Source organism: Procambarus clarkii, chromosome 53, assembly GCF_040958095.1.
Source record: "Procambarus clarkii isolate CNS0578487 chromosome 53, FALCON_Pclarkii_2.0, whole genome shotgun sequence".
NCBI lineage: Eukaryota > Metazoa > Arthropoda > Malacostraca > Decapoda > Cambaridae > Procambarus > Procambarus clarkii.
In genome coordinates this window covers 25838392-25862705 of record NC_091202.1, presented here as the reverse complement: position 1 = coordinate 25862705, position 24314 = coordinate 25838392, and the positions used below count along the sequence as shown (strand labels likewise).

The window sequence follows — 24314 nt, the reverse complement described above, 5'->3', positions numbered from 1 at the left end:
CTACTGGTCTATTCCATTCTATGCTAAATCTGATTTCTTTGTGATCACTGCTCCCTAGCTCACTCCCTATTTCGATGTCATTAATTTGCGTTTCCCTGTTAGTTAACACTAAATCTAAAATATTATTTTCCCGTGTTGGTTCCTTAATGTGTTGCGTAAGAAAGCAATCGTCAATTAATTCTAGAAAATCTTCTGCTTCACTATTCCCTGTTTTGTTCAACCAGTTTATTCCGCTAAAATTAAAGTCACCCATGACATAAATACTGTTAGATCTAGATGCTCTAGATATTTCATCCCATAGATGCTTTGCTTCCATTCTGTCTAAATTTGGTGGCCTATATATTACTCCTATTATAATATTATTAGCTTTTTCGTTTAATTCAATCCAAATAGTTTCTGTGTGTGGCTCTGTTTTGATTCCCTCTTTGAGACTACATTTCAAATTGTCCCTAACATATATGGCTACTCCACCTCCTCGTCTAATATATCTATCTGTGTGAAATAGTTTAAATCCATATATTTGATATTCAGCTAATAGTTCTCTATTTTCTACATTCATCCACGTTTCGGTAAGTGCAATAATATCTATTTTTTCTGTGCAGACAAGAGCATTTAATTCGTTAATTTTATTTCTTAGACTTCTACTGTTAGTGTAATATACCCTAAGTGAATTGTTATTTTGCGGACCTTCTCTTTCCCTGATCGTTTTGCCAATTCCTTTCTCCCACAAACACATACTTTTATTACCTCCTTCCTCCAAATCAATTCCCATACCTCTATCTACTAACAGTTTAAACCCAAACAAACACCTCTAACCACTTCTTCTAACGAGTTCGCAACAGCAACAACCCCAGCTCTCGATAGATGCACCCCATCACGAGCATACATTTCATTTCTTCCATAGAAGTGTTCCCAGTTGTCTATGAAAGATGAATTTGAAGAATTGAATTGAAAACAAAGAATTTGAAGAACCTTATAGGTAAAAAGAGAGCTTGGTACAAAAGGATTAAAAATGGGGAGGTCACTTTAGAACAGGAATTCGTACAACTGGTTAGAAATGTTAAAAAAGAGATAAGGAAAGCAAAAAGGAACTATGAAGTTCGCATAGCAGGGCAAGCAAAGACAAATCCTAAAGGGTTTTTTCAGTTATATCGTACTAAGACTAGGGAAAGGATAGGTCCATTAAAAACTGAGACAGGTCAAATAACAGATAGTGAACATAAGAACATAAGAACATAAGAACAAAGGCAACTGCAGAAGGCCTGTTGGCCCATACGAGGCAGCTCCTATTTATAACCACCCAATCCCACTCATATACATGTCCAACCCATGCTTGAAACAATCGAGGAGTGATGAAGAGATGAGTAGTATTTTTAATAAATATTTTGTATCTGTATTTACTAAAGAGGAACTTAACAATATGCCTTCAGCCGAACAAGTCTATGTGGGTGGGGACGAGGACAGGTTGACGAGTTTAGCAGTTACCAGGGAGGATGTTCTTAAACAAATAGTAAAACTCAAACCAAACAAATCCCCAGGGCCGGATGAAGTGTTTGCCAGGGTGCTTAAAGAATGCAAAGAGGAGCTTTGTGACCCACTGTCAACCATATTTAATAAATCAATAGAGTCAGGCAGAGTGCCAGAGTTTTGGAAAGTTGCTAATGTGATACCAGTTTTTAAGAAAGGAGATAGATCACTTGCGTCTAACTATCGACCAATTAGCCTAACGTCTATTGTGGGAAAGTTACTCGAATCTATAATAGCAAATAAAATTCGTCTTCATCTTGAAAAACATAAATTAATAATTGAGTCGCAACATGGTTTTATAAATGGCCGTTCATGTTTAACAAATTTGTTATCTTTTTATTCTAGCATTGTTGAGGCAGTTGATAGTGGTAAGGATTGCGATGTTGTATACCTTGACTTTAGCAAAGCTTTTGATACAGTGCCACATGAAAGACTGATTAAAAAAATAGAGTCTCATGGTATTGGGGGTGCTATATTAAGCTGGATTAGGGCATGGCTATACCAAAGGAAACAGAGAGTTAGTATAAATGGAATCAAGTCAGAGTGGGAAAATGTTGTAAGTGGAGTGCCTCAAGGCTCTGTCCTGGGACCTCTGTTGTTTATAATATATATAAATGATTTAGATTCAGGTTTGAGTAGCAACATTTGCAAATTTGCCGATGATACGAAAATCGGTAGGGAAATTAATTCGGAGGAGGACTCACTATCACTTCATGTTGATCTAGATAGGGTTTTGAAATGGTCAAAAGATTGGCAGATGCAGTTTAATGCTGATAAATGTAAAGTTCTGAGGTTAGGTAATGATGATAGAGTTACAAGATACGAGCTAGATGGTGTTGTGATTGCGAAGTCGGATTGCGAAAGGGATCTGGGAGTTATGATTAGTAAGAATTTAAAACAAAAGGATCAATGCATAAATGTTCGTAATAAGGCAAATCGGACACTTGGATTTATTAATCGCAGCGTTAGTAACAAGACACCTGGTGTGGTTCTCAAGCTATATCTTGCTCTAGTTAGGCCCCATTTAGATTATGCAGTTCAGTTTTGGTCGCCATATTATAGAATGGATATAAATTCACTTGAACGTGTCCAGCGTAGGATGACTAAGTTAATTCCCCAAATTAGAAATCTTTCATATGAAGAAAGATTAACAAAGCTTAAGTTGCATTCACTGGAAAGGCGAAGAGTTAGGGGTGACATGATAGAGGTTTACAAGTGGATGAATGGACATAACCGGGGGGATATTAATAGGGTATTAAAAGTATCAACACAGGACAGAACACGAAACAATGGATATAAATTGGACAAGTTTAGATTTAGGAAAGACTTGGGTAAATACTGGTTCAGTAACAGGGTTGTTGATTTGTGGAACCAATTGCCGCGTAACATTGTGGAGGTGGGGTCCCTCGATTGTTTCAAGCACGGGTTGGACAAGTATATGAGTGGGATTGGGTGGTTATAGAATAGGAGCTGCCTCGTATGGGCCAATAGGCCTTCTGCAGTTACCTTTGTTCTTATGTTCTTATGTCTTCTTCCGTGGCAGAGGGTTGCAGGCGCCGCTCTGCTCCTTATTGTCCAAATTGCGTTGTCCCTCTTACAGTTGTGCATATCCTTGTTGAATGTCCTGACTTCCAGGACGAGCGTGTGTCTTGCTTTCCGACCGTCCCTCGTGGTCACTTGTCCCTCGATGGAATTCTAGGTGAATCTGATACTTTTGATATCGTTCGCCTTATGCGTTTTTGTTCTCGTATTGGCATTCTTGGTGATATTTAGCGCCCTCTGATTATTCCGCACTTTGATGGTGCTACATAGCCTTCCCGGTTTGGTGCCTTCTTTTGATAATTACCTTACCTTAGTATGTCACATATGCACTTATTAATAAGCCAATATTGACTATAAGCAAGTGCGAGAACAGGTTGCATGATCATTCAGTGGCATATAAATGAGCAATTAATAATTTAATTGACGAATAAGCCCCCATACCCACCATAGAGCCACAATTAGAGGATAGGACACCTGACAAGACGGGCCGCCGCCCCCCCCACCCCCCAGGGATGCAGCGTGAGTATACGCCCCACAACCACCACCTTAAGAACTGTCAGAGAACGTGGAGATCGGGTTTAGCAACAAATGCAAGGATTGACAATAAAAGCGTTCCCTCGCTCAAAACATCCCATACCACAGTTCTACAGATGAGTGTGCCTCCCCAAACACCCGGGCGTCAAAACAGAAGATGTCCGAAAGAATAATAAAAAATGGCAAAAAGTCGGCTGGAAATGACAACTAGAAAGGAGAAGAGGAGGAAAAATGAAACATAAGGAAGAGGAAAGAGCAGCCAGCATAAGTAATGAAGATAGCAGCAGGAGCATAAGGCTTCAAAAGGACCGAGGACTGTTCCATGAAGCATCACACCCCGGAAGTCGCCCACCAAGCCCCCTCACGACGACAATGGGCTGGAAAGGGAGGGGGGCAATTTCTGGGTAGAATATCCATCAAAAGAATATCTTTCATTATTCATGAGTGTTGCAGAATAATCACAAAAATATGTGATTCAGTTATGCGTAAGTATGAACTAGGAAAATGAAGCGAAAGTTCTGAACATTTTCGTGTTTCAACATATTATTAAAGAATTACAGTAATTTTGCTCGATATGTTGAATGACATTCCTGTATTTCCTTGATGTGTTGAAACACAAAAACATTCGGAACTTTGTTTAATTTTCCTAGTGGACACTTGCACATTCATGTGTATGAAGTAGTTACATAGCTCAAAGTACCCCCATACCATTTGGTCTGAAATCATTGACAACAGAGCAATCACAGATAGCACTGGAGAGTATGTCCCAGCTCTTGTTCACATAGTTTACAATTGGAATGTTCACCACAGGGGGTTTCATTACCAGCAGGCTCCTCCAATTTAAAGCGCCCCAGGCTCCCTCAAGGTTAAAAGCTATCAAGTTCCATTCTTCATAATTCAGTCACAGTTCATTAGTGAATTTACATAATTAAATTCTCTAGTGTTTTTCATCTAAATTACATACATGAAACCACCACTATTTAAGGTTTAATATTTATTTGCTAGGAATATATGTCCATTATAGAGAATTAGAAGTAATATGTACAATTGAATTAATATAATGTGTTGCATCTATGACAAAATATTATGGCAGGAAGTAGGATTAGTCTCATCATGTCATAACTCCCCAGAAATGTGCATTACCCACCATACCATGATGGATTTAAAGTACCTCAACCAATCTACTAGGTTGAGTTTTACTAGGCTTATTTGGAGTTTGGAAGGCATGCACTGTCATAACATTTTCTCAAAGATGTAATATGGTTTCATGATAGTATGAACAGAGGACAGTTTGTATTTATACAGTTGTATCTCAGTAAAGCTAATTAAAATATATATTTATTCATAAAAAGTGGAATCTGTATATTAATTATTAAATTATCAATGAACAGAGAAGGGATCCTCCAAGCTGACATGCTAGATAACATTTGAAGTGACAATATCTGGAGTACAGGTTATAGAGAGAATATAAAATAAAAGTTGAAAATTATATTGATTGTTTCCTCAACCTAATTCACATACCTCAGAAGTACTACAAAATTCTATGTACAAATACTAATACATTTTCCTGGCACATTAGTTCTGGCATTAACCAAATATATTCATGTTTGATCATTATTATTATTATGAATTATGCTATATTATTTATTCTCAAGCCAACTATGCCATTTTAACAGTCAAGAGTAGAGGACACACAGCAGTCTATAAACACACTCCACAGTTAAAAAAAAAAAAAATTCTTGTCTACCAATGCTTGACTCTCCAACATCTAGTATAATGGTGGCTCAGTTTGTTTCCTAGATTTAGATTCACGAAGCGCCATGTATTTCTTTTTACGTCACTGTGTTATGAAGATTCCCAAGTACTCTGTCAGAAGACCCATATGCTCCTCTCACCAAGGTGTTTTGACAAGAGTTACTTGGTGGATCACCTGCTTCTCAACAGAGGTCACAGTTACTTTTCATTTGACCAATCAGTGACTATCATTGTTCATTTTAAATGAACAAATCTACAAGGGCCATGATGAGGGTTCGAATCTACGTCCAAGAGGAGCCCAGACGTGTTTTAATCGACTGTGCCACGACATGGTGAAAGAATTGCAACCGGGAGTTCTACTGTCCTCACACGAATCCTGCAGTCTCTCCGAGACACAAACCAAGGTTTTACACAATTCCCCCATGCACTCGGGCTCTGTTAAAAAGCTGTTCTATCTCTTTGCCCTTACTTCATTACACACAGAAATCATAATAGCGTGATGCATCATATGAACAAATCCACAAGGGCCGTGATGAGAGTTCGAACCTACATCTGAGAGGACGTAGTTTGGTGCATCACACTATTGTGATCCAGGAGGAACACTTGTGGCCACAGATAGGAAAGGAGCAGAAGAATGGAGATGATACAGGTGTCAGGGTTTAAAGTTCAAAAACGGTTTTGGAACGCAGGAAGGGAAGAAGGATGGGGAAGGAAGAGTAGTACAATGCAACGCATGAGCATAAATAATGGGAGAGAGGGAGTCAAGAGAGCAGACCTGGTGCCAAGCCTTGGGGAAAGATATACAATCATGGTGCTTCAAGGTAAGGATGGCCTTTTTGAACTTATAATGGATGCACGTACAAGAAAAGACAGGAGGGGCCTCACTACAGTTAATGCAGCAAGCTTGGGAAGAAGAGGTGCTTACAGCTTGCGCATGATAATTTCTAGGGTTACTACACAAGGGGCAAAGAAATATCTTGCTGATGCACCTGAAAGAATCATGACCAAATTTCCAACACCTATTGCAGAGGCATGGAGAAAAGATGTATTCCTGAATGAAGCATCTGGCACTGGCAAGAATGACAAGACAAGGGTTCTACTATCAAAAGTGATCTTAACTATAGGAAGGGGTTGATCATGACGACCACAAGGACGACGATAGAAGGAATAAATTTGGAGGATAGAAAAGCCCTGGACTTTGAGGAAACATTTATTGCCCTCATGGCAATCCGAGGTTTTTATCTCTAGTTGCATCATGGCGTTAAACAACAGTGCCAATGCTGGTGGCATTCAATCCCCCCCCCCCTTTTTTTTTTTTTAACCTGAACCAAGGTCTCACCAATGCAGAACAAAGTAGCTAGGCAGGTGGTCGCCTCCTGGGAAGGGGCCACAACTACACATGTCTGGGTGGCATTAAAAGTAACCTGGGAATCGAGTCAACTAGGTTTTATGGTTGTGCACATCATCACGGTGGGTATGTTCATCGTGACGAAGATCAAAATACTTTTGGCCACATAGCAGGGCCAAACACATCCTGGAACGTAACAGTTATAGCAGGGAGCACATGTGCAGGATAGCAACTGTACTTCACGGGAAATGTGGTTCAGCACTGTGCTTCACGGGAAGGGTGGTTCAGCACTGTGCTTCACGGGAAGGGTGGTTCAGCACTGTACTTCAAGGGAAGGGTGGTTCAGCACTGTGCTTCAAGGAAAGAGTGGTTCAGCACTGTTTCAGGGGTAGTGTGGTTCAGCACTGTGCTTTGAGAACTTACTGTACCGTCCCAATTTTAATTAATTAATTAATCCACAATTATCTTTCAGAAATATTGTTCACTTGCAAGGTATTGAGAGTGAGAGATGCTTGATGACAATCTGGGTATTCTAATATGGTTAAAATACAATTCCTGCAAAGTATCCTACTAACTTCTTTCTACGTAATATAATATAAACTATGACAAAACGGTACATGTTGCATATTTAATTTCGGAGGAAAAATATACATCACTTTCCCTACACACACAGTCTGTTCCACCAGCCAGTATTGTCTGGTAGGTCACTTCACATAAGTGGCTCAACATAGTTTCCTGGGAAGAGGCCTGTCACTCCATTCATGACACCCTCCCACCACCCATCATCATTCTTCTTGAGCACGTAGATGACAGCATTCTCCGAGAATGTGAGTTCGTCTTCTTTGTCGGCCGAATAGTCATACACGGCAATCACTGAAATATTATCAAAATTAAATTAAGGTGATAAAATTAACGAACAGTACATCTGCATTCAAACAAACGCACCTCTTTAAAATTCCAGCATGGACCAAACAAATTGTATTCGGTACAAATTATTCAGTGGAACATACAAATATTTGATTAAGTGAAGATTGTTTGTCCAAGCTGTCGCCAAGGCCGAATGTCAGAGGCAGCTGTATTATCGTCAATGATTCAACTTCTCAAAGTGTAAACTATTGTACAGTGAACAAATCAGTGTAGAGTACAGTACAGTGTTTAAGAACTTTCAATGAAACAAATACAACAAAATATTTTACAAATTATATTATAAAATACCAATATTTAAAAAACCAGCATTGAATGTAATGAAATGCCATTTTCTGAGTGAGCCCCAGAGGCTCCCTGAAGCTATCATACCACTAAGTGTCATCAGTTGCAGAATTATTTATACCTACTGGGAACCAGGAGCCAGAACCTGGTCCCCTTCCTCCTAGATGCAAACCCCGAAAACTTAAGAGCTACCCGAAGCGACCAGCACCAAAGAGCTATGGACCGAAGGGACCCAACCCCCCCAGTCAAGACAATGACCCATGGAGGAACAGTCTGATTGGAGCCAGATCACAAAGCCCTGAGGAATCTCAGGGTCAGGCTCTTCTGTAATACTATCATGGCTAATAATACTAGTTACATATATATTTTAATATTATTAGGCAATGCAGTGGTCACAAGCTGAACAGCAGTGCTGTGAGCTCATGCTGCATGTGCTAACTTTGGTTGCTCACTCAGTACCAAGAATCTCACACCTGGGAATGTTGCCCATGATTTAAAAAAAAACGGCGTCTGTTTACAAGAGCCCTGAGGAAGCTGGTGTGAACCCCATATAGCTGCAGGAGTTTTGAATGCTATGCTATACCTATGAGCACCCAGAGGCACCTTGTGCACCACCGATCTAGCACCTCAAGGCACATTGTGCAGTACAGTGGTTAATGCCTGCCACACCACACCATACTGTGTACCAGACAAAGGGGAGGGCACCAATGCCCCTGGCTGGCTTGGTGAGCGCTAGTCACAAAGTCTCAACCAATGGCCGAGGCATCTGTGAAGACAGCGAGCGACATCTTCACTCTCTTCTTCGAGCGAGGGAGTGGGAAGGCGCTACCCGCCAAACACACACCGAAACTACGACGTTGGTACAACGTTCGAACAAGTTTTAACACTTCCTAACCAGTTATAACAACCAATATAGCAAATTGTAACAACGTTCTAATACGTCATAAACACGTTAAGCCAAGATGTAACAACTTTATTACAAGTTGTAACAAGCGGAAAATAGAGACAATTTCGGTTTGTGTTTCCAGGGTATGGCAATGAACCCCGAAAAACTCAAAGAGGAGACTGATGATGCAGCAACCAGCTCTAAGACACCAGAGTCTGCACCCAGTGATCATGGGTGGTGAAAGAGGGGCACCCTAAAAGTACCAGAACAGCTTCCAAGCCAAATCCTGTCCTGTAGGAAATCAAACGGGTAAAATTCAGACACTTGCACAACTGCTCGAGCAATTGCCGAGACACACGGATCCCCCTCAACACCAACAGATAGTAGGACTGCAGCATGAGCAAGGCCACAGGAGGTAGGGAAAGCAATGCCAACCGAGAATCCCAAAGGAGGCCTAACCAGGTCCAAACCCAAGATAGAACCAATTTGGACTTCCGCCAGTTCACCAGAACTCGAATCTGGCAAGCTGAGAAAGAACCAGATCCCTGGCTAGCAGACAGGCAGACTGGCTTGGAGCCTAAGCCAGCCAATCGTTGAGATAGGCCAACACCTGAAGACCTAACAAATGAGGCCGGGTACCCGATTCAGCCCATTGGGAGAGCCTGAAAGCAATAAGCCAGTCGCCCCGCAATGAAACCTAACCAATCCCTAAATCCTGAATGGATAGGGACGTGCCAATAAGCATTCTTACGGTCCAGGGAAATCATCCAAGAGCCCAAGTGAACGAGCTGGAACTGGGACAACGTAGGCATCCGAAAAGAGGGGCAAAGTATCAACCAGTTCAGACAGGAAAGATCCAAAATGTACTGAAGAAATTAGGTCTTTTCGACCGTGCCCAAAAGCACCCGCACCGAGATGACTTGACAAAGGGAAGGAGAGGCCTGCCCCTGAAGCCCCCAATAGGGCATAAACGGCCCACTGCCAATGCAAGCGACAAGACACAACCCAAAACGCCTGTGAATCATGGGACCAAGTGCGAGCCAAGTGCTTTGACGGGAAGTCAGTCTTCCTAACAGCGAGCACTGCGCCAACCAGGTGAAGATAAGGAGGACGGGGGAAACATATCCGACCCGGCTGCCAGAACCATAGAGGACCCACCTCGACTAAAAGCAAGCAAAACCCTGCCCTACCCCTCCAGGAAGGCCAAGCCCTATCCCTCCGGGAAAGCCAAGACTGATCTCCTCGGAACATACAGCAGATCAAACAGGACAGCAACTCACTGAGGCAGCCGACAAGTTTGGTAAAGGGAAATTTATTATATTCCATTTTATTTTAATTGATTATAAATTATAATTAAATTTTAAAATAAATGGACTATGATTTATGTTTAAAATTTTAGAGCAGTGGACTGTATACTGTTAACTCCTCACAAATATATCCCACAAACTTTGGGGGTTTCAATTTATCAATGTATTAGGCTATAGCAAATTAATAAATTCTCATTAATTAAATTACAATAGATTATTTAATTATGATAGATGAAATTAATTTGCTCCATCCTGAAAAGATCTTATAGGACAGCTTAGCTGTTCTATTGAATAGATGCTCATAATAGCAGTGACCCAGACGCGAAGTGAACACACAACAATGGTGTCTCCTTTCAGATGAACAGCAAGTGTATTCTTCTCATCTGTAGCACAATATTCCTGCCAACGAGTTACAATATAAACACCATCTTAAATGTTATACACTTAATTCCAATGTGAATGGATTAAGTCAAACTGAAATCAAAATTAATTGATATTATATTAAGAGATAGGGCTCATCCTTGGTTATTATTAGGCATACTTCATAACCAGGGCAGTTAAACATTAATATATTGAGCTCAACAATTAATTATACTGTACCAGAACGATAGCCTTCCCAGCAGTTGACACTGTTGTTGACATTGTTAATTAAGGCTGCTTATGGCACGATGATTTACCTCATCAACCAGGCTGTGACTCATACGCCAGGTTGCGAGCAGCCGCGTCCAACAGCCTGGTTGACCAGTCCAGCAATGAGGTGATCTGGTCGATGACCGGGCCGCGGGGTCGCTAAGCCCCGAAATCACCTCAAGGTATGATTACTTGGAATATAATGAATATGCACGAAGTCAGCCAACACGTCTGCTCAGCGCCCTGGTCAAGATGGCCATCTCTCTTCCAGGGGATGAGATCCCTTTAGAATACTTTTAATTTACTTTATTATTGGGATTTATGCATTAAGTAGCCCTCAGACTACACACAATAATTACTTGCTAATACCTGTAGACGTTATCTTCAGGTTATCTCAAGATGATTTCGGGGCTTAGCGTCTTTCATTTTCATTTCTCCATAGTCACTAAGAGTTAAGATGGGCACCATATAACCTTTACATAATCCAGCTTTGGACTCACAAAGGTCGTGAACAATTTCTTTAATATTTCACCATCAATGTATTTAAAAGCAATTCCGAAATTGGAAAGCGTAGCATAGGCTCCTTGCACAATGTTATTTATGTACTCCTCAGGGTATAGTTTTCTGTTTAGAACCACCCCTAGATCTCTTACCGTATCAGAATTTTGTAAAGCCTTTTAACATAATTTGTAGGTTGTGTGTGGTTTATTTTCTCCTATTCCACATTCCATAACATGGCATTTATTCACATTAAATTTGATTTCCCAAGTGGTGCTCCATACACATTTCCTCCAGGTCTTCTTGAAGGGCATGACAATGATGTAAGCTTCTTATTTTCCTTAGTATCTTAGCATCACCAGCAAACATGTTCATATAATTCTGTATTCTTTCTGGTAGGTCATTTATGTAGACAATATATATTACCAGTGCATGAACTGAACCCTGAGATACTCCACTTGTGATATTTCTCCAGTCCGATACATTGCCTCTGATCACTGCCCTCATTTTTCTGTCAGAAAATTTTTCATCCATGTTAGAAGCCTCCCCCGTCACTCCTCCAGTATGTTCCAGAATATGTAGTGTAGCATGAGCCAGGTCTCAAGTGTGCTTGAAGTTGCATGTATTTAGGGTTTCCTTCCCTTGGAGCTCCTTAGCACTGCCCCTTGCACCGACAGTTCTCTTCTCTGTGTTCGGGGGAGTCGCTCCCTTAGAGGTCCTCCTTGCTTGGGTGGCAAGGAGGAATTGACTTGCCTTGGGTGAGTCAATAGTTCTTGGCTCCACTATCATTACCCAAACAAGTAGTTTAGCATGAATAGGTTTAGTGCCAATGGGAAAGGTGAGTGGAAGGCAGGAAACAAGACTGATCAAAATAATACACTAAAGTGAGATAAAGTAGTGCAGCAACATTGCCACTTGACCAATCAATGAAGCGCGCGTGCGCACACAATGTAGCCAAGCACACAGACGGTACCAATCTACATAACAGTGGAAGTTGAATTAAATGAAGGAATGAGAGCAATAAGTCTTACCTTTCTCAATGTAATGTGGAGGAACAGCAGGTGCGGTCGATCCAGTGATACGGTGTGGGGCTGGGGTGTCATCCACAACTACAACAAACCAACAAATTTTGATTGTTATTATTTTCACACACATTTGTGTGATTATGTATCATTACAATTAATACTCAAGAGAAAGAGGCACATCTCGAATGCCTATGATAATACTTGCTTTGTGCAAATGACATGCAAGTTTTATAAGGCAAACCAGCAATTAATGTACAGTGGTACCTTCGTTTACAATCATAATCCGTTCCCAGAGACACGTCGTCAACCAAAGATTAGTCAACCAAAATTAATTTTCCCATATAAAATAATGTAAATTAAATTAATCCATTCCACTCCCAAAAATTAGCTTAAAACCAGCATTGAATGAAATGAAATGCCATTTTCTGGGCGAGACCCAGAGACTCCCTGGAGCTATATCGGGCTGATGTGCATATAAAAACAAGCAAACAAGCATAATGTCACCACAACTGCCACGCATCCATCTGTGCAACCCCCCCCCTCCCCATCCCCGTCCTCCTCCCAGGGAGGAGAATGGGGGTCCTCCTTGCTTGGGACCACCCAAGCAAAGGGATCCCAGACCTCCACGTCGGCTGCTCTCCTCAGTTCAGAGGCTGAATATCAAAAATGAGAAAAAAACGCTGACCAGAGGGAGGGAGGGATGCTGGGGAGCCTCCGGGTCTCTCCCAGAAAATGGTATTTCATTACATTCAACGCTGGTTTTCTGTGGAGAGCCCCTTCTGCTTCCCAGAGCTACCTAACCAAAGATGAAGGAAAAAAGGGACTTACCCAGGAGGCGTCCGTCATTCGCTCCTCAACTCAAAGTCGAGACAACTGGTTGCAACCTGCAACCCAAGGCTAAACACGCCCGAGAGGGGCCAGAAACATTAACAAGGTACCGTGCAGCCAGGACTCTGTTCAACCTCCAAAAGCCCCGTGCCTGAATGTCAGCCCAGGACACTTTACCAAAAACAGCAGCCAAAACCACGAACTTACGAACGTCGTGGGCACAGGGATAGACTGCAGGCTGGCTGGACCAAATAATCCTGCAGACGATCTGGGAGACCCACGCCCTGGAACAGGAAGAAGGGAAACCGGGTCCACCCAAAGCGCATCCCCTGCCAGACGCCGTGGCACACAAATTTGCGACAAAGAGTCGCAACCGGACACAAAACATAATGCACCGCGCGGCCGAACCAACCATCAACAACCCAAGGACCCCTTCGAAAAGCAGCAGACTCATTCTACGCCAGAAAAGAAGGAGATTGAAAAGCAGCAGACTCATTCTTTGCCAGAAAAGAAGGAGACGGCTGCAAACGAACAAAACAACCATCAGGACCGACAGAGCAGAAATCCCAGTGCCGGAGGAGAGCATGAAGTGCTCCCTCCGACCCGACCCCCCAGAGGCCAATGCCAACAAGAATAGAGCCTTAGAAAACCAGTCCTGAACCGAGGGGGGGCCACCACAAACCGAGGACGAGAGAGTAGAGAGAGCACCCCGGTCCAACGACCAGGATGGCTCCGGCGGTGCACGAGCAGGCTCGCCGTCACCACAAACGGGTCACCACAACCTGGGTAAGGTGTGTGAACATGTGAGGAGCCAGATTCTAACCGAATGGAAGGCAATGAATGCAGTAAGCCTGTTGCCCCCAGGACAAAACCAAGCCAGTCCCTGAATCCCCAAATGAATCGGGACTTGCCAATACGCATCCTTAGAGGTCCAGAGACACCATCTAAGAACCCGTCGCCAAAAGCAGCCAGACCTGAGAGTGTGTGATCATCCAAAAGGAGTGGCAAAAGACCCAGGGATTCAGATGGGACAAATCCAGTATGAACCGCAGATCCGCACAGGCGGGAAACCCACCTGAAAGACACTGTCATTTCAACCACGCACTCCAGGATGACCAGAGCGTAGGGGAAGGAGGCCGGCCCTGCCAGCCCCGATCTCCCCCCCTCCTAAGGAGGAGGAACGACCCAATGCCACCGCAGGCTGAAGGAAATGACCCAAAATGCCCACGAATCGTGGGACCAGGTGAGAGCAAACAGCCCGAGCCTCCCTCCTATCGCCCTGTCAACGGGGTGAACTGTGAAAGGGATGTCCGCGAACCGCAAAAGGGCCGACGACCCCTATAAGAGCCCAACCGACACTCAAGAGTAATCACTGCACCGACCAGATGCCGACGGCTCCACAGGAGGGGCTGGTCCTGAATCTGACATTATATACTTCTCAATTATATACAAGTTGTCTCTATAGACCATTGCTCCTCGCCCCTCTCTGAGGGGGTCAGGTTCTGGCTTTGGTCCCCCGGTAGGCCTAGAACTTCATCGATTGACTGTTGCCATGGTCTAATACATGCACATCAGCCCGGTATAGCTCCAGGGAGCCGAACGGGCTCTCCACAGAAGAGGAGGCAAACAATGAAATTGTTCACAAAGAATTCAAGCACGGCTGTGGTCGTCATTATGCAGGATACACTTGTAAACATACTGAGAGTGTCGCGCTCGTTCAACCCATATGCATACGAACAGACGTCGTCTTCCAGGTAAACCGTCGTACACCAATTCAAATTTTACGATGAATTTGACATCATATACCAAAAAATTCGTACTCTAGGGCAGTTATCACCTGAGGTTCCACTGTACTGTGATGCCTGAACAAAGGAGATACATATCCTATAAAAATTAAACTAGATAATGCAACATTATATTCATATCTGTATTCCAAAACTTTAAATTTAAATTATCCACAAGACTAGTATAGTATTCATGTACCTTTCTCCATGAAGTGCGGAGGCACCGCTGGGGGGATGTCTGCATCACTCGTGGGTGGTGGAGGAAGAGGAGGAGAAGAAGCACCAGATGATCGACTGTTGTACTCTTGCTCACTGATAACTCCAGAAGAAGCAGGGGAGGGGGGTGCTATATGTCATGGAAAGGCGTAAAGACAAAAGGGAAATAATTAGTCATCAGCAGGTATTGAAGATACTGAAAATAATCATTCCAATTCAACAAGATAAATTGATTATAGTACACTTAATATTTGTAACTAAGTAACTCCACATACAAATTTAAATAATTTTTAATACTGTAATTATAGTTAGTTCACATCTTGGGGAATCTTGCTTGGTATGACAATACCTCATCACATTAGTGTACAAATTTAAGAGTGAAATAAAAAAAGCATAAAGAAAACAGGTTAGTATCCAAAAATGTCAAAAGTGGTAAAAGCTATCGGGTTTCCATTTAAGTGATTACTCACTCATGTTATAAGCATTGAGAGGTCAAATTTGGCAGTCCTGTTGCCAGTTAAACAACACTAAAGCCTTACAGAAAATTTTCTTGTCATTAGTATATTGTTATATATTTTGTATATTAGATGAACAGGAAAACATATAATGTACTTTGACAATACAGTATTCTTATTTGCATGCTTCTCTGACAATCCATAAATACCTTAAGTCTTTTCAACACAAATGGTTTAATTATTTACATTACACTACTCATGCTAGACCATAATAATACCAGCATTTTAAATCTTTAGTTTGGATATAAAGCTAAATACCGACAGAGAAATTATCCTTACCCAAAACAACTCTTACATTCAATGCTGACTGAAGAATTAAACCATATTTGATAATTGTTTAAATTGTGGCATTACACCCACACTATGGGTGGAGAAGCTGCAGTGCAAGCTGCAGTGCTTCACAACAGTAAAATGATTTGTAGTTCATGACAAGCATTAAATTAAAATGTGTGTTTTATATTACATTTTGAATAATTATGGCACCAAAAATTGCCAAATAAAAAATAAATTCCATTTATTTATTAAGAAGGAATATTTATTTGAAGGAATAAAAAATTATTCCTTCAAATAATTACATTACCCAAATTATACTCTAAGCCCTAAATTACTTTTTAATAATCATATAAATTAATTTCAGAACTGTATGTCAAAGAATATTAGTGCCCAAAACAACGAAAAGACAAAAATTAGATAACAAATAATGTAAGTTATACAGTACACACAATGTTCAGTCTACTGTTCTCTATACTGATGGTTTTAAATTCTAGCTTCTAGGTCTGCCTATTGACAGTTTTGAATTGTGTTTTTTTTTCCTTCTGTCGGGAGCCCCATTGGCGCCCTGAAGCTAGCTTACTGATTAAGTGCCATACTATGCCTAAACGCCGTAGTATGCATCTATGCCTAAATCTGTGTTCTCTTGAGCACAGGCAGGAGAGATACATAATAATTTACACACGGAAAATAGTAAAGGGCCTGGTCCCAAACCTGCACACAGAAATAACATCACACGAGACCAGAAAGCATGGCAAGATGTGCAGAATACCCCTGATGAGGAGCAGAGATACAATAGGTACTCAGAGAGAGAACTATCAACATCAGAGGCCCGAGACTGTTCAACATACATACATACATTATTTTTATATATATATATATATATATATATATATATATATTATATATATATATATATATATATATATGTCGTACCTAGTAGCCAGAACGCACTTCTCAGCCTACTATGCAAGACCCGATTTGCCTAGTAAGCCAAGTTTTCATGAATTAATTGTTTTTTGACTACCTAACCTACCTAACCTAACCTAACCTAACTTTTTCGGCTACCTAACCTAACCTAACCTATAGAGATAGGTTAGGTTAGGTTAGGTAGGGTTGGTTAGGTTCGGTCATATATCTACATTAATTTTAACTGCAATAAAAAAAATTGACCTCATACATAATGAAATGGGTAGCTTTATCATTTCATAAGAAAAAAATTAGAGAAAATATGTTATTTCAGGAAAACTTGGCTTATTAGGCAAATCGGGCCTTGCATAGTAGGCCGAGAAGTGCGTTCTGGCTATTAGGTACGACATATATATATATATAATATATATAATATAATATATATATATATATAATATATATAATATAATATATATATATATATATATAATATATATATATATATATATATATATATATATATGTCGTACCTAGTAGCCAGAACGCACTTCTCAGCCTACTATGCAAGGCCTGATTTGCCTAATAAGCCAAGTTTTCCTGAATTAATATATTTTCTCTATTTTTTTTCTTATGAAATGATAAAGCTACCCATTTCATTACGTATGAGGTAAAAAAAAATTATTGGAGTTAAAATTAACGAAGATATACGACCGAACCTAACCAACCCTACCTAACCTAACCTATCTTTATAGGTTAGGTTAGGTTAGGTAGTTGAAAAAGTTAGGTTAGGTTAGGTTAGGTAGGTTAGGTGGTCGAAAAATCATTAATTCATGAAAACTTGGCTTATTAGGCAAATCGGGCCTTGCATAGTAGGCTGAGAAGTGCATTCTGGCTACTAGGTACGACATTATATATATATATATATATATATATATATATATATATATATATATATATATATTAGATAAGAAACCTTGTGTTGAGCTAGTATCAACCAGCCTACTAGGCATTGTCTCGTATCGCCTGCAACGGGTGTGAGAAACGAGTCGAGTAAATCAAGAAAGCTAGTTGTCGGTACAGCTGTCTGTAAGACTCTTGTATTTGTCACTGCAGTGTATGTGTTAAGCACCCACCACACATTGTTATACTGATTGCCCACTATACAGTATGGTTTTAGTAATACAGTACTGTACTGATTCATTTATGTGATTTTCATGTGTGTTTTTCTATCTCTTTCCAGGGAACCAGTGAAAGAGTAATTTTTTTGAGTACTGTGTCTGGGTGACACGTATGAGTATTATTGTTACTCATTGTGGATCCAGGAAGTTACGAAGGACCACAGGGACCCTAATGACTACAGTGAGCAGCTACCACGCATGTCCTAGCTGCACACTGATGTTGTCAAACATTAAAGCGACTGCAAACTCTCAGAACTGCCATTCAATATTAAACTCAGTGGCCATTCTCTTCAATTAACAAAGACAAGAGTAGGAAAGAATATACAATTCTAATTTTCAGATGCTTCGAGTTGCTACCATGCTGTTCTACATCTATAAATATCACAATGAAAATATGCTAAAAAAATTAAATTTTAAAATAAACAGTTAAAGTCAAAGAGTAAGCATGCAAACTTCATCAGACCATCTGCAATCTTCCATGTTACTTAAATAATCTTATTAATACCATGCAATATTTTTATTCTAAAAAAATTTTCACACTAAAACAACTTAGAATTTAGACACTAAAGTCTGAAGTATGCTACTGTATTAAAGCATTTTCTCAGTATTTTTCAATTCATGAAATAATTGAGGGTAAAGTATTAAAGAGAGAAAGTGCAAGAGAATTTTCCATACCAAAAATCCAGGTTTGAATGTAATGAAACACCTCTTTCTGTCTTTCTGGTAGATCCCCGGTGGGTTCGTGAAGCTATCTTGCTAAGATGGCTTCACGTTACCAGGTCACATCATTCATAGGAGTCTTGTTTGGCTTACCTGAGAACAGAACCAGAATCTGGCCCACATCACACACACGGAGACAGCAGGTGGACGATTAGTGTCACCAGACACCGGGAAAGTGTCCAGAAAGTCAGCAAAGCAATACAGACAATTGTAGGGGTCGTAGAAAATGAAGCACTGAAACAGAAACAATTCCACAAACAATTTATTCGAAGCAAATGGTTCACTCTAAACTAGCTCAAACTCCTAAGTGCAAATGTCCACCAACAGAGTTCCAATCAGAGCTCCCAGCTATCTGCCAGCTCCAGGTTAGTATTGAGCTGATAAACTATGAACTGATGAACCTGGTAGGGAAAGACTCCCTGGTCACCAGGGCTCGTTACTGGAAATGCTCGTTAATAGAGCCGCTCGTTAATCGAGGTTCCACTGTACTCAAATATCAGTACTATGTGGTCACGTATTCCCAAGGAGACTTCCAACTTAACTTTCCTTGTACTGAACTCATTCAGGGTATTCTGCACCCAATGCCTAGGATAAGAAGGCATCGTCCCAAAGAGAAGGATTTGGAGCTAATTATATGTTGGGAAACTGAAGGCTTTGCATCCAGTGCGAAGGACTAGCCCAACTGCCTTCACTGTTGAAGTGGATAGGACCACACCTAAAAGTAGCCAAGCTACCTAGCAATAGAGGTAAACCCTGACTTTTAGGGGTCACAGCTAAATCCACAGCCAAGCCCTGACCTGAAGAGTCACAGCTAAATCCCCAACTAAACCCTGACTGGAAGAGTTTAATAGTGCAAGTGTGCTATGATGAGCCCTTATGGAAGGGTCATCCTAGAGCTACACACATGGAGCTCAAAGCAAATAAAGTGCCAAGTTCATGCAAGAGTGCCAGTAGATAAATATATCCTTGAGAAGCAAATATTAAAGTTTTGGAATGATAAACGAACCAAATGGTCCCCCCTCCCCCAAAGAATGAAGTCCAAATGATAGCCAACACCTAGCTAAGAAAGAAGTGGGACTCAGTATGAAGAGGTGGCCCAAGAAACTTTACACATTGCCATCCCTTTACACATTATCACATCAGCAACTGGGCTGATCGGGGGCCAGCTGGAATCCCATCTGTTGGCAGCCATTTGTACTTGGGGGTTCAAGCTAGTTTCAAGTGAACCATTTGTTTTGAATGAATCATTTGCAGTTGCTAAGCTGTTTCAGTGCTTTGTTTTCTATGAACTTTGCAGTTATCTGTATTGGGGCCAGGTTCTGGCTTCTGGTCTCCAGTAGGCCCAACAAGACTCCTATGGATGATGTGACCCTGCGAGATAGTTTCCGAGAGCCACCAAGGAGCTCACCCCAGAAATCATATTAACATATCCAAAAAGATCCTTGGTAGCATTCATATAAACTTTTAATATTATTGAAATCTAATTGCCATGAGGCAGCAATAACTTCAGAAATGTACCATAACGTGACACTAAATGCATACAAATCACTTCTACACACAGACTTAATTATTTCAGGAATATTACACGTGTTATACTCAATTGGTGATGTAGAAAGTGAACAGCCTATACATTCAGCTATCAGTGTGTCTCACACAACTCAGGATCATAAAAACTACACCAAAATACCACATGCATTTTGAAACAAGCATTGTCCGAGCTAAGCTGGCACCGGACCAGGTTACTAGACTAGTCACCTAAGACCAGCTCGTTGGCCTTGTTTGACAGGCTCTTGTTAGTGAGGTTCTTTGGCAAAGTCATGGCAGGTCGTATCAGGGTAGGATAGCCTGGTGAGCATGTGTGTGGAGAGATGCATTAAAATATTATCTCTCAACAGGGGGCATTCAACTAATCTGGGTTAACTTAGGTTAGTAACACAGGTTGTTCCATCACCTAACAACCTCAATTAAAGATACCAGTTTTCATCAAGTGCACTATCAATTAACAGTTCTTTGGAATTGCATACAGCACAAATAAATATGTGAAGTAATCATGATTTACACATTGAATTTCTTAACAAATTTGTCTACATAAGTGAAAATCCTAAATTTTAATACCATGATGAGATATAAACACAGACCCTGTAGTTGCTGAAATTAAGCTATGGGATATAAAAATCCAGTACCGAATGTAATGTAACACCTCTTTCTAGTGGGTCCCCTTGGTGGCTCCCCAAGCTACCTTCTTGGATAGCTCCAAACGAAGCACATTCCACTAGGCCTCTGTGAGTAACAAGTGCCTACCAGTGACTAGCAGCAAAACCTGGTCCCCTTAATAGAAGCAAAGAAGTCTGGGGATACCCGATCATCCCAGGCCAAGAGGAATAAAAAAAAGGTTAAGTGCAATGAAATGCCTCATTCTGGTGGGTTTTCAGCGGCTCCCTGTTGCAAGCCAATGGGTTAGCTCCAAATTTCTTCACACCAGTCATATCGTCACACCAGGTCCTTGCAAATCATCAAAAGCAATACAGTATGGAGACCAGAGGGCAAAACCCAGACCCCCCCTCACAGAGGTAAAGAGAAGGGGGCGATTAATTATCACCCTAATCAAGAAATAAGCAACCAGAAAGGTAGAGTAAAACAAAGCAGACAACAAGGCATATATAAACAGCTCATAAAATGAGACACCCAGTAATTGGGTCATTCACTGGTAGCAAGTGACTACCACAGAGTGGTAGACGATTGGAACAAGTTAGGTGAGAAGGTGGTGGAGGCCAAGACCGTCAGTAGTTTCAAAGCGTTATATGACAAAGAGTGCTGGGAAGACGAGACACCACGAGCGTAGCTCTCATCCTGTAACTACACTTAGGTAATTACACTAGGCAGCAGCACCTGGGAGGCTCCCAGATCAGCCAGTGGAGGCCCTCAGTTATGAACCGACCAAAGGCAACAAACTGACACACCTGAAAGGAAAAGGGAGGGTCCAGGGAGGCACCGAGGACCTATCAGAAAGCGGCATTTCATTACATTCAATACTGGTTAATGTTTCACACATCTTTTTTCCCCTGAAAACACAATTAGGTGAATACAACTAGGTGAATACATAGCAATGAACCTAGAATGATTAGAACCATGGTCAAGCCACCAGCAAAACCACCTACCAGCAAATGTAAACAGCCTGGAAGTACTAGGGGCTGCAGCCAATCTGGAGAGAAAACATGAAGCCCATGTTGTAAGGAAGGAGTCCTTTTTGGAAAAATATGTTAGTGGTGATATTTACTGTAATTACTTAAGTGTAATTACCTAGTGTAGTTACAGGTTGAGAGCCAAACTCATTGTGTCCCATCTTCCCAGTACTCTGTCATAACACTTAGTAACTACTGACAGTTTTGTCCACCACCACCACCTCACTTAACTTATTCCAACTCTCTACCACTCTGTTTACAAAAAAGAAAACTTTCTTGTACTTTTTTGGCACCTTTTTTTTCCTTAGCTTGAATCTGTGTGCTTTGTTCTTGAAGTTGCTGATTTCAGGAATTCCTCTTTGTCAATTTGGTCGATTCCTGTTATTATTTTTTAAGTAGTGATGTATCACTGGTATGTTTGGGAGTTTGGCCTCTTCCTATATTGATTCCATTTTTGTGTCATTTGGTCTGGCCCTCTAGCAATTTCTGTTGAACCAATCCTGTTTCCTAGTTCTGTAACTTTGCTTTGGTATACATTTTTTGTACCTTTATCATACATTTCACAAAACTTGACATACATCTCACTTATTTCCCTGTCTAACAGCAAGTCTTTTCAGTCAAATTCTTTAAAGAAATTTCCAAGTTCCTCATAATGTCCTCTCCTGAAATCAGGTTTTTCAACTGCTTCAACTTCCTCATTTTCTTCTAGATTATAATGTATAGCATACTTTATTCCCAAAAAAGACATGGTCACTTTTACCCAAGGGAGGAAGGTAATGAATATCAAATATTTCTTCCTCTTTCCTGGTGAATATCAAATCCAGTATGGAGGGAACATCCCCTACCTTCATCCTTGTAGATTGTTTAAAATGTTGATACAGTACATGAATGTTTCCAGGATGAGGTTTACAAATCTACATGTCCAAAAGTCCTCTGTTCTAGTTTCACATGCCTCCCAGTCTATGGATTTCAAGTTGAAGCCGCAGACTACCAACAGTCGTGATCTATCTTTATCCACTCTCGCTATAATCTCTCATTATTGTTATAGTCTATAACAATGTTATAAACAATAAGTTTATAACAAAGTCCCTCTCGTTTATTATCCAGCTCCTCCTCTGTGATAATCAATCAATGAAACATCCAAGGAGAACACGAGTCGTGTCTTGTATACTTCAGGGTCAACATAGTCAGCATCATGTGCTGACAGGATGCCAGATAACATGGCCATTGCACAACCTCTGACAGCCCCTCCACCCAGTAAAAAGTTACACATGTATTTATATATATATATATATTTAAGTTTTTCTTATTTTTTTAATATTTAACAAGTCTATAATGAAAAATTATTTTTGGGATTTTTAAATTTGTTTGCGCATAGGCAGATATGACTATTTTTCAATAACCATACATTTAGAATTAAAAAGTACAGGAGGCTCTTGTCTCTACATCCCACAAATATTTCCACAGTAAAGCATAAGCAACACTGTTGGATAAGTTTAAACAGTACATTACATACAAATAAAATTGATAATTCAGCTAGAAGCTAACAAAAATAGTATACATAAATAAAAAGAAGACATACGTGGCATGCCCATAGGGTGAGAGGCATATTGAGGAGGCTCCTGCATGTGTGGCGGCGGTGGTGGGGGTGTGTAGGATCCCTGTGGCACAATGTGGGTCATAGGGTGCACTGTTCCCACCTGTGGAGGTGGAGCTGGGCTGCCACTTCCATTGTGGTTCATGGGAGCCACATGTGCAGCAGACTGGTGCGGAAGCGTACTGTACCCACTTGAGCGGTCATTACGGCGAGGGTGGCCAATTGGGTAATTGGGTGCATAGTTACTGGGCACCTGCAATAGAGGGAAAAGTGTTAATAAAATCAAATATAAAACCAGCGTTGAATTTAATGAAACGCCATTTTTTAAGCGAGTCCCGGAGGCTCCCTGGAGCTACTGGACTGATATTAGCTATATTAGTCTGGGGCTTCAGTTATATAGAGTTGTCTGCCTACTAGGAACCACTAGCCAGAACATGGTTCCCTCAGAGAGGCGAAGGGAGCAATGGCCTGTGAACTCTCCACTGTTTAGGAGTATATTCATGTCTGCCATCGACAAGGGTTGGGCACCCAGAGGTAGGCGCCCCAAAAAGACACCAAATGGTAGAAAATTGCAACCCGAGCCCAAAACAGAGGCTATAAACTCTATAAAAGCCAAACCCAATCCAGTGGATAAACCAGCACGGCGAAGTTCAAACTCCCACACAGCTGCTCGAGCAACCACTGAGTGACCCAGGACCCCCCTCAAGAACAGCCAAAGACTGCTCTTTAGGGGAGTCAACCTCATAATGCAGCCAATATAGGGAAGAAACAAACTCAAAAGAGGTATATTCCAGGTCATGCAGGAGTTGAGCACAGAGAGCATCCCAAGCCTCCACCAGGATAAGTGAGGCCAG

General features: G+C 41.1%; 1 protein-coding gene across 6 annotated transcripts in view; it reads right to left on the bottom strand.

Annotated features, from left to right (window-relative positions):
- Positions 1–4582: 4582 nt before the first annotated feature.
- The window catches only part of LOC123767172 (tyrosine kinase Abl), a 30919-nt gene continuing 11187 nt past the window's right edge, over positions 4583–24314 (bottom strand). For 3 of the 6 annotated variants that reach the window (XM_045756741.2, XM_045756742.2, XM_069304818.1), the window contains exons 6-10: positions 23446–23713; positions 20437–20526; positions 15073–15219; positions 12268–12345; positions 4583–7579 (exon numbers count right to left, since the gene is read on the bottom strand). In XM_045756741.2, the coding sequence (XP_045612697.1) occupies positions 7416–7579; positions 12268–12345; positions 15073–15219; positions 20437–20526; positions 23446–23713 (747 nt within the window). In that variant the 3' untranslated portion in view covers positions 4583–7415. The remainder of the gene's footprint in view (positions 7580–12267; positions 12346–15072; positions 15220–20436; positions 20527–23445; positions 23714–24314) is intronic. The other 3 variants (XM_045756743.2, XM_069304820.1, XM_069304819.1) reach the window with 1 other exon arrangement.